This window comes from Nicotiana sylvestris, chromosome 2 (genome assembly GCF_000393655.2).
Source record: "Nicotiana sylvestris chromosome 2, ASM39365v2, whole genome shotgun sequence".
Taxonomy (NCBI): domain Eukaryota; kingdom Viridiplantae; phylum Streptophyta; class Magnoliopsida; order Solanales; family Solanaceae; genus Nicotiana; species Nicotiana sylvestris.
This window is the reverse complement of record NC_091058.1, coordinates 44,664,939-44,675,315: the sequence shown is the minus strand read 5'-3', so window position 1 is coordinate 44,675,315 and position 10,377 is coordinate 44,664,939. Positions and strand designations below refer to the sequence as shown.

General features: G+C 32.7%; 1 protein-coding gene across 1 annotated transcript; it reads right to left on the bottom strand.

The window, feature by feature from the left end:
- Positions 1–1,481: 1,481 nt before the first annotated feature.
- Positions 1,482–3,257, bottom strand: LOC104247399 (uncharacterized). Its single transcript, XM_070165723.1, has 3 exons — positions 3,140–3,257; positions 2,213–3,037; positions 1,482–1,975 (listed from the first exon to the last, which is right to left on the bottom strand). Exons 1-3 carry the CDS (start codon positions 3,255–3,257, stop codon positions 1,482–1,484), a joined length of 1,437 nt encoding a protein of 478 aa, XP_070021824.1.
- Positions 3,258–10,377: the final 7,120 nt, after the last annotated feature.

Here is a 10,377-nt window from a genome sequence, read left to right as displayed (position 1 = left end):
TATATGTGCCAAACTCCCCATAGATTTTCTACTCAATGCATCAGCCACCACACTGGCTTTTCCAGGATGATATAAAATAGAACAATCATAGTCTTTAAGTAGTTCCATCCAACGATGCTGCCGAGGATTTAGATCTCTCTGCTGAAAGATATACTTCAGACCTTTATGGTCAGTATAAATCTCACAAGTTTCGCCGTATAGATAATGTCTCCAAATTTTTAGAGCAAATTACCACTACAGCCATCTCCAAATTATGTGTAGGATAGTTTTGCTCGTGCCTTTTCAATTGTCTCGAAGCATAAGCAATAACACGACCATTTTGCATGAGAACACATCCTAATCTCACCCTCGAGGCGTCACAGAATGCTGAAAATCCTCCAGAACCTGATGGTAAGGCTAATATTGGTGCAGTTGTTAGACACGTTTTGAGCTTCTGAAAGCTCTGCTCACATTCCTCCATCCACTGAAACTTGCATTTTTCTGTGTTAGCTTGGTCAACGGCGCTGCTATTCTGGAGAAATCCTGTACAAAATGCCTGTAATAGCCTGTTAAGCCTAAAAAGCTGCAAATCTCTGTAGGAGAAGTAGGTCTGGGCCATTTTTGCACAGTTTCGGTCTTCTTAGGATCTACCATAAGTCCATCTTTGAATACAACATGCCCCAAAATTGCTACCGAGTCTAGCCAAAATTCACACTTCGAGAACTTAACATAAAGTCGATGTTCTCGCAATGTCTACAACATAGTCCTGAGATGATTCTCGTGTTCTCTTTGGCTACGAGAATATATCAGTATGTCATCAATAAATACTATTACAAATCTATCCAGAAACGGCTTGAACACCCTATTTATTAAATCCATGAATGCAGCTAGAGCATTTGTTAGTCCGAAAGGCATCACAAGAAACTCATAGTGCCCATATCGAGTTCTGAAAGCAGTCTTAGAAATATCTTCATCTTTGATTCTAAGTTAACTATAACCAGAACGGAGGTCAATCTTTGAAAAGTGGGCAGCTCCTTGTAACTAAGCAAACATGTCATCTATACAAGGCAAGGGATATTTATTGCGTATTGTTATCTTGTTCAACTGCCTGTAGTCAATGCACAATCTCAGGGATCCGTCTTTCTTCTTTACGAACAGTACTAGTGCACCCCATGGTGATACACTAGGTCTAATAAAACCCTTATCTAACAAATCTTGTAACTGTTGCTTTAGCTCCCTCAACTCTGCTGGTGCCATTCGATATGGACTGTGTGTCAGGTAGCAAATCAATACCAAAATCTATTTCTCGTATTGGAGGCAATCCTGGTAAATCCTCAGGAAATACATCAAAAAATTCTCTCATTACTGTAAATTTTCTATACTAACTGCTTCCTTTCTTGTGTCATTTACAATAGCTAAGAGACCCAAGAAACCCTTCTTTAGAAGTCGTTGAGCCTTCATAAAAGATACAATTTTGCAAGTCTCTGGAACCTGACTCCCTCTTAGAATAAAACTGGGTTCATTTGGTATCTCAAACTTAATATCTTTGCATGACAATCGACTATAGCATAGCAAGAAGATAACCAATCCATTCCCATCAGTATGTCAAAGTCAATCATATCAAGTACAATAAGGTCAGCTAGAGTATCTCTACCCTCAACCCGAATCTGACAAGCACGATACACGTATTCAGCTAATAGAGACTCTCCAACAGGAGTAGCAACTAGAAAAGGATCATTCAATAGCTCGGGTTGTCTACTAAATCTCAAAGCAAAGTACGAGGACACATAAAAGTGAGTAAATCCCGGATCAATCAAAGCAAGTGCATCAAATGAACAGACAGAAAGAATACCTGTAACCACTACATTCGAGGCCTGATCATCCTGTCTAGTAAATGTAAAAACTCTCGCCTGACCTCTCCCAATATTTCCTTGTCCTTGATTCACAGTAGCACGGTTTCCAGTACCTCGACCTCTATTTCCTGCACCTTTAGCACCTGAAGTATTACGAGTAGTCTGAGTTGGTGCAGCTGACTAAATAAAAGCTTGGTTGAAATTTCTCAGAGGCTAAGGGCAATCCCTCAAGTGATGACCCAACTACCCACACCGAAAGCACTCTCCAGTTAGAACACGACATTGGCCCAAATGTGATCTACCACAAGTTTGGCAGACTGGAGTAGTGGCATATATCTGCCCAGAATTACGATGTCCAAAAGAAGATGGTCCCCTATTACCTTGTCTGTAATGTGGTCTGTATGTGGACTGTGAAGACATGTGTGTCCCTGTCTGAGAACCATGTTGTTGTTGTTGTTGTCCCTGATTTCCTGCTCTTCTATTTTCACTAAAACCACTACTGAAAGCCCCTCCTGTCTTAGCCTTCTTACGGAAATCACTAGCTGCACGCTCCTCACGTCCCTTGTTTTCAATCTTTCTAGCAAGATCGACTACATCAGAGTAGGATAAAGTCTTCATCTGCGGGGCTTCTACAATGTATAGACGACCAACCAATCCATCAACAAACCTCTGAACTCGAGCTTCTTCGGTAGGAACCAAGTGAGGAGCATATATAGCCAGCTTACAGAACTTAGTGTTATATGTTGACACATCCATATCTGGAGTCTGAACCAATCTCTTAAAGTCTCTAGCATATTGTTGCATCGGACTGTTTGGAAGAAAATGATTCTTGAACAACTTAGTGAACTCGTCCCATGTTAATGGTAGTGCTCCTGCTGGCCTTCCTAGCAATACCGTTTCATACCAGGCGTTGGCCATATCCTCTAGTTTGTATGATGCGAGCTCCACGACTCTCTCACTAGAACATCCAAGAGCACGTAATGCCTTAAGTGTCCCATCCAAGAAACTTTGAGGATCTGCTGAATTATCGGAACCTGTGAATTTTGGTGATTTCAATTTCAGAAACTCTTGTAGGGATACTTCCTTATTCCTGAAAGTCCGAGTCTGTGCAGGTGCTTTTGTCTGTAAAGTAGCCTGAGGAGCTGAACTCCCTCCCTTAGTAGGCACCAATGCCTCAAACACATTCAGTAACTTTGCCACTGCATCTGCAGGTAAGGCAACAATAGGTACAACAGTTGGCACTGGTGGTGGAGCATTCTAAACTCCTTGTTCTTGCACTTGATCTGGCATAACAGCTTGGGTTTGACCCATGTTCCCAACTTGAGGTTGAGGATCAGTCTGTCTTCTAGTTTGATGAACCCCAACTTGACTTCCACCCCAGGTAGCACCACGTCCAACAGATAAGGGTGTGCGTGTCCTAGCCATCTGCGAAAGAAATATTCCAAAGTCAATCTCAAGTTATCTCAACGCACGATCAAAGAATGAAAGAAAGAAAAACATTCCTAGATGTTTAGTAGCCTCAAGATCATAACTATGAGCGTCTACATACCCATGAACAAGACTCTACTAAACATTGCTCCATGCCTCGAGACTTAAAGCCTAAGCTCTAATACCAACTTTTTTCAGGACCCAATTTAGGATTGTGACCGGCGCTTAGGAGCAAGTGCTCCCAAGTAAGCCTCATCGGAAATTTTACAGAAAATCGGACAGAGTTTCCCCTATTTTTGGACCATCCCAAAAAATTTCCTGTCCTAAATCAACAACCAAACATCCTAATATCATACCAAACAATTGGCAACTTGTCAATTAACCAATACAAGTCTCCACCATAACTAAACCACCAACTAACCACTAGAAAATACTAATTTATCTCCAACTTTGATAAATGAGAACGATACTCAACATAAGACTATAATAACGAAAGAATACTCATGACACTAAAATAATGACCATGGAGCGACTCTATGAGTTCAATGAAAAGACCATAACAATAAATAAAATCTCTGCCCACGCGAATAAGTGCGAGGCTCACCGAAAAATATCAATTTGTGTGCTCTAACTAACGAAATCCTTGCCTGCGTCTACTGTTGTCTCAAAAAAAAAATTAGAATTCAATTACCTAACTTATTCTCCTCCTCCGTAAATTCGTTTGCTAGAAAAGAGCAAACCAACTTTGTGATTTTGCCTTCGATGCTTCTGTTTGTTTTTGCTTCTGCCGAGTTAAATAGCTTGCCCCCAATTCCTTTGTTTAATTAACGTAGGGCTTTGACCCTAATTTATCTCTTATTATATTATTTTTTGTTGCAAATTACTTAACTACCCTGTTTTTTTAATGAGGAGTATTACAAGTCCAGCTATACGCGCATGTATTCACATGTATTCACGCCATGTATTCATGAATATAGCAGCAAAAAGCACCTAAAATCAAGATAGTCTAGCTGTACGTGCATGTATTCACATGTATTCGCACTGTTGTATTCATGAATACGAATACAACAATAAAAAGTGCCCTAAAATCAGGGCAGTCCAGCTGTACGCGCATGTATTCACATGTATTCGCGCCATATATTCATGAATACAGTAAGGATAATCACCTTAAAAATAGTTATATCCAGCTCTCTAAGAGAGGGCAAAAACATAAATGGTGTATTTCATGCCTCAATGGTAGTATATACCATAAATACTTATTTTTACTATAAAATATAGAAGATAGCTATAGAAAATAATATTTAAAAATAATTTTTGTTTATAATAGATATGGTGTATATTTTTGCTATAGGAAGTAAAATTTCCTTTTATAATTTGACCTCGTTAAATTTCTTTTTGGAAAATGACCTTTAGTCAGAATTTTAAAGTACGCTTGTTAAATTTTTGAAACATCGAGAATCTTGATAATCATCATAACTTGCAAAATTATGGAAACCATCAGAATTTTGTGATGGTTACCATAACTTGCAAAGTTATAGCAACCTTTAGGATTCTAATGAATTACCATAACACTTGCCCAATAATTTCTAACCAACATGTTTCAAAATTCGAATTAAAAACTATTTTCGTACCAGAGCCAAAATTTAGGTCATTTATGTCATTTGCACTAGTCTCCAAGGAATTTTAATTGACAAAAAGAGCTTTATCCCTAGTTTTCTTGCAGAGACAAATCATTGTATGAAATCCCTTGCTCAACAACCAAGATATTAAAATCATTACAATCAATTATGAGGTGCCAGTGCGACAAGAATTGATGTGTGTAATAGTTAAGGAAGTGAAACCATATTTTCTCATATTAGTCATCTTTGGATTCCACAAAAATCTCGGCCATAAAGCTTTATCTTATATTCTTATTTGTATTTAGAGTTAAAAAATCATTATGTGCAATTATTAGGGATATATATATTTTTATTTGTCAGAGTCTTCCAATAACCTTAAGACATCATTGTCCAAAAGGTATCAATAAATTATATAAGTGATAAGGGTATTTTGAATAAATAAAAATTTTGTACCCTGTTAGCCTACATGTAGTAGACTAGCAAAATCCTTCTTTAAATTTTACCAAAATATATCACGGCATATTATACTAAATACAACGATGAATAAAAATACAAAATACAACGGTGAATAAAAATACAAAATACAACAGTGAAGGTCATGTAAAGTAAATCAATTGAAGTGAAAATAGCATGAGCAAACCAATATTTGGACTTGTAATTAAAAAATAGTCAGCGTTTGCAAAGTTATTGAAAAACAGTCATTATTTTACTGCAACACAAAAAGTTCCAGCATAATATACTGGAGATTGGTGCACCTGTATATAAACTTCCAGCATATTATGCTGGAACTCCAACACACGAAAAGTTCCAACATAATATACTGGAAGTTGGAGCACATGTGTATGAACTTCCAGCATATTATGTTGGACCAGTATATTATACTGGAACTCCACTATATTATGTTGGAAGTCCAGTATATTATACTGGAATAATATCTGGATTTTGAGCAGTGTTTTTAGTTCAGATTTATCTTTACATGAAAAATGACTAAATTTCGATTACTTTTGAAACTGTGACTATTTTTCAATTACCACTTGTAAATCTGGCTATTTTTGAATTTCTCCCGCAATGGAAAGGATAAAAGTCGGCCTACTCCTATTCGATTGGTCTCGATTAAATAAGAGAAACTTTCATAAACCACTATGTTTTAGTGGTTATTAGTTAGTTGTAGCTATCATTTACTATATTACTTCCTATAGCTATGTTTTCATATTTTTTTTAGAGTGTATTCGATGTATTTAAGCTACTGTATTCATGAATACAGTAGCATTTCTAGACGTGAAGCATGGGATTACAGCTAGATAAATTTTTGTATTCGACTGTATTCACGGCATGAAACAAGGGATTACAGCTAGACAGATTATTGTATTCGACTGTATTCACGATATGTATTTGTGAATACAGTAACGTAAAATAGCGCAATTCATAATCTATTCAGCTGTTTTTAAACGGAAAGTGAATCAATTAACATAATAGACTCCTAATATAACTCAACAAACTCAATTATAACACATAAAATTTGTATTTCCAGTTATAAAAAAAGATTCTCAATCGAAAATATGCTGAATATTTTTTCCAGCCGATAAATACAACAAAAATAGAGCAATTTGAATACATATATACATCTGAATACATAAATTATATTAATTAAAAAAATATATGAATACATTCATGGAATACAACGAGACAGTGAATACAATGAAATATATGGAATACAACGACATACATTGAAATACACTGGGGAAAAAAATAATGAATACAATGAAATATATGAAAATACAACGAGATACATTGAAATATATTAACAGACTCTTCAAGTTGCTCAGCCCCAAACTCCCTCGTCTTTTTTCAAGAACAACCCTAATGTCGTCTCGTCAAGAGGGATGCGATTCTGACTCGATACTCTCAAAATTTGGCGCAAAGATCAGTTGGAATGGAAACAATCTCAATCCCATTAACAAAAGCATAAGAGTTTGGTGAAGGAGAAAAAGTTATATTGAGTATTTGACTTTCATCAACATTGATGACATATTCTTTTGGAATTGCTTTACTAGACTCATCATCGTCATTAGCAGAGACAGTGAGGAAAGCGCTGAAGTTACTCAAGAGAGCATAATGATTAGCAGTCACTGAGAAAATAGATTCAGATTTGTTGAATTCAGAAGTCGGATAAAAATAGAGACGGAGGAATTTAGTGCCCGGGGAAACAATGAAATTGTAGGTGAATTAAGATTGGAAAATACGGGCACTCATATAATAAACTCTAGTGAACAACCCTAATGAGAGACAAAGGGTGGAGAAAAATCCGAAAGAATAACAGAGAAAAATAATACAAAGAGTATTTTATGGCTTAAGGGTAGGAGGTAACCATAAATAGATATTTGGCTATAAAAATCAAAAGGTAGCTATGGAATATAATTTTTTAAAAAGGTATTTATTTAAAATAAATAAGGTATCAACATTTATTATAGGAGGTGAAAATTCCATTAAATAAAGGAAAATTACACATTAGGCCGCTCGGTATTTTACAAATCAAGCCCTATTGATATTGGAATTGAGCATTCCTGCAATGAAGCCTGCCAAAATTGAACTTAAAGCCCATTCTGAGAGCCCAAATATGTCGATTTGGCAAGTTTGTAACGTAAAAATTGCACGGGCGTCCTATTTAGTCGCCCCCATTTAATCTATACCCATTTTTTATGTGCAAATAATTTTAAAATATAAACCTTTCAGATAAAAATTATATATAATCAGTAGATATTAATTAAGAAGCTGGACATAAAACCATTTCAAATCTCGTAGTGGATAGCCTTTTTAAAAAAAAATATTTGTAATAACCCAACCCCTTGATTTTACTACTTGTATTTTATTTTTCGGTCAATATTAAAAAATACTAAACATGTCATGTTGTGATCTGTCTTGTTTGAGTACATTAAATCTTATTATTTTAATAAAGTTCTTACTATCAATTTATTTTTCACCTCAGATTCACACAGATCTTCTTCTACACTTTTACACATTTTTTTCCTTTTGGTCGTTGTTTATAATTATTGTATAATTCCTTACTTAATATTGTTATACTGTCACGTGTTCTTTTATTAGCTTACCATCGACTTAACGTCTTGCTTATTACCCTTTTAATAATTATCGATAAATATTTTTATTTTTATTTTTGAAACTTAATGTATTTTTATGTTTTTATCCTCTTACTTGGAACTCTTTTGTCATTTCAATCAAGCAATAATATTTTAAAGTACTATTTAATTTATTTATTTTTAAATTAATTCAAATATGAGCTTCCTCGTACAATCTCTATTTTTGTCTTTATATATTCTCTTCCCTGCTATAAAATTCTAATTGGCTTTTTTCACATTTATATTTTACCTGCAATTGAAATAATATCATATTTTCTCTACGTAATGCTTCTAAAATATAAAATTATAAAATAGAAGAAAACAGATCATGTGGTTAGTAAATAATTATAGGAATTCTTATTTTTGAAAAGCTTTCATAATTTATTTATAATAAAAATAAAAATAAGAGGCAATCTTAACTGATATTTATCATAAATTAAATTTGATCAAATCTAATTTCTCTTAATTCTTATTAGATTTGTCTAAATCTATTTAGATTATGTCTGAAAAGTGCCAAGTGGCATTTTCTCAATACTCCACTTGGCTTACTATCATGCTCTAAATTCAAATTATTACAATTTATTAATAACATTTTTAAATATTCTATATATACTATATTTTATTTTTAAACTAATTTTTTATATAAATATTATTACATTATCTCTAACTTATTGTTAATATTTAATATTTAATATTTTTTAAATTTTAATTATTAGACTTGATGTGACCGTATCCACGCTATAACCTTTTTATCATAATAGATATAAAAAAACAAAGCTTTCTCAACTCAAATTTAAATAAGGTTTATCCTTATTTTTTCTCTGTGATGAAGTTTTTGATTTTCTCTATTTGTTTATTTTATTTTTGTTATTATATACTAAATACTTAATAGTATTAGTGTGGCTCTTTATTAGCTTGTTTGTATTTAATATCCACCTTTGCCATACGCATTTTAATATATACAGATAATAGTTAAAAATTATTTTAGTAGTAACTTTGACTCTATTGCTCATATTCTAAACTATGATTTTTCTTATCGTAATTTAATTTTTTTTTTAAATCTCAAATTCAAATAAGTCTATCCTTCTATTTATATTGGAACATATTTTCAAACAATTATCTTATGTTTTCAAACTTAAACTAACTGCATTGAATTCAAATATTAATTATAAAAAAATATTTTTGTATTTGTGTGAAAACATTATATCTAATTATTGTAACGTTATTTTCACTATCATTTCATTTCTCTGTGTAATGTTTCTAAAATATAAAAATTATAAAATATAAGAAAATGGATCATGTGATTAGTGAATAAATTGCAAGAATCCTTATTTTTGAAAAGCTTTCAGAATGTACTTACTGTAAATATAAGAGGCAATATTAATTGATATTGACCATAACTAAAGCAATATTATTAATTTTATTTTTTAAGCACTTAAGTTTAATTGGATGAAAATCCAATTAATTAATAAATGTACATGCAGACAAATTCCATAAAAATTCATCCAATGTACATGCAAACAGATTCCATAAAATAAGCTCCTTTCTTTTTATGGTCTAAAGTTACCATTTCGAAATTTCAATGAAAAGATTTAGATTATCAATTCAAAATCTTTATATAGATTCTCATTAATTTTTTCTCAATTTTTTATCCTAAAAGTGCCAAGTGGCATTTCATCAATACGCCACTTGGCTTAACCATATGCTTCACTACTCTCCTTTTAATATAATACTAGTATCAGTACCCGCGCGATGCGCGAACAAATCATTTCAAATTGCGGTGTACGTTGTTTAAATCATGTACAAATAACCTTAAAATATAAACCTCTCAGATAAAAATTATATAACATGAGAATTTAATTATGAAACATGATATGAAATTATTGTTCAAATCTCGTAGTGAACAACCAATCTTTTTAATATATAATTGTAGCAACCTAACCCCTTGATTTTGGTACTTGTATTTCATTCCGTTACCGATATTAAAGAATGCTAAACATGCCATATTGTGATCCATCTTGTTCGAGCACATTAGATCATATTATCTTATCAAAATTCTTATTATCACTTTATTCTTATTATACTATCATATAATTATTTATTAGCTTATAATTAAATTAATGTCTTGCTTTTTATCCTTCTAATAGTATTTAATAAAAATAAATATTTTATTCTTGAAATTTGGTATATTTTTATGCTTTTATCCTCTTATTCATAATATTTTAATCATTTAAATTTATCAGTAATATTTTTAAATATAATTTTATTATTTTATTTATCTATTTTTAAATTAATTTAAAGTATAAGTATCCTCACACTACCTCTATTTTGTTTTATGTACATTCTCTTCCCTACTACAAATAT